Source organism: Elephantulus edwardii, unplaced genomic scaffold, assembly GCF_000299155.1.
Source record: "Elephantulus edwardii isolate Elephantulus edwardi_28Jun2011 unplaced genomic scaffold, EleEdw1.0 scaffold00237, whole genome shotgun sequence".
In the NCBI taxonomy this organism is placed as follows: Eukaryota; Metazoa; Chordata; class Mammalia; order Macroscelidea; family Macroscelididae; genus Elephantulus; species Elephantulus edwardii.
The window spans coordinates 2,593,976-2,595,072 of NW_006399987.1; the positions used below are offsets into that span (position 1 = coordinate 2,593,976).

General features: G+C 50.1%; 1 protein-coding gene across 1 annotated transcript in view; it reads right to left on the reverse strand.

Moving 5' to 3' along the window:
- Positions 1–23: 23 nt before the first annotated feature.
- LOC102859650 (60S ribosomal protein L36-like) overlaps positions 24–1,097 on the reverse strand; it is a 4,988-nt gene continuing 3,914 nt past the window's right edge. The window contains exon 2 of the mRNA XM_006898845.1: positions 24–356. Coding sequence (XP_006898907.1) covers positions 24–356 — 333 coding nt within the window. The remainder of the gene's footprint in view (positions 357–1,097) is intronic.

Genomic DNA, 1,097 nt, shown 5'->3' on the forward strand with positions numbered 1-1,097 from the left:
CTTTGGGGGACAGCAGGGTGCGCTCAGTCCTTCCTGGCAGCCGCCTTCCTCATGGCGGCCAGAACATTGCTGAGTTCTTGCTTCCTCTTGGCGCGGATGTGTGTCCCCACCCATTTCTTGATGAACTTGAGGGCCCGCTTGTCCTTGGAGACCCTGAGCAGCTCCATGGCGCGATGCTCGTAAGGTGCGAAGTCACGCACCTCCTGGATCATGTTCCCGATAAACTTCGTGTGCTTGGTGAGGCGTCCACAGCGGCGGCTGGGCCTCGGCTTGTTCACGTTCTTGGTGACTTTGTGGCCCTTGTTGAAGTCCACTGCCACAGGGTAGCAATAGCCATGGCTGCTGCACCTCGAGGGCTGCCGCGGCAGAAGAACAGTTGTGCTTGAAACTCCTACTGCATCAGATTTTGGACGCGGGAATGTAGCAGGATCGGTACTGAAATTAGTAGATGGGGGGGCTGGCATGTCAGACCTCATGGGAATTGGTTGTGTGTTGTGGATGCTGTTAATGGAGCCACTTTCCCTTTCTGGAGTTCATAGAGGTCAGACTTGGCCGTCGTCCCCACACTGTCCTTGCTCTTTTTACACCATAACACATGTGACTAAATGTAACGTGGTATTCTTACTCAGCACTGTGACTTGGGAACCAAGGTGGGCAATTCTAGAAGGGCTGTGACTCGGGTGTGGAGCAGGTAGGTGGATGGATTGTGAAATCAGACACCACGATTCAAATCCCTTCATGCTCCTTGTTAGCTTCTGACTGCAGGGAAGTGAAGAAACTTTCTGTGCCACATGGTGATAATTGCAGAGAAGAGTGAAGAAGCCTGTGATTGAATCGTGCCTGGATCCACAATGAACACCCTCGGTACCAGCAATCCAGATATCAAAAGATGTGCTGCATTGAGAAAAATCTGCTCTCTCCAGAGTGCTCAAGAGCAATGATGTCAGCTTAAAGACTGAAGCGCACTTGGTCCAAGCCATCATCTTTTTAATTTTTGATATATATTTTTTTAAATTTCCCCCCTTTTATTATTTTCGTGTGTGTACCGTCAAATCCGATTTGACTGGTACAGGAGGAGATTGTCCCTCCTATTCCAG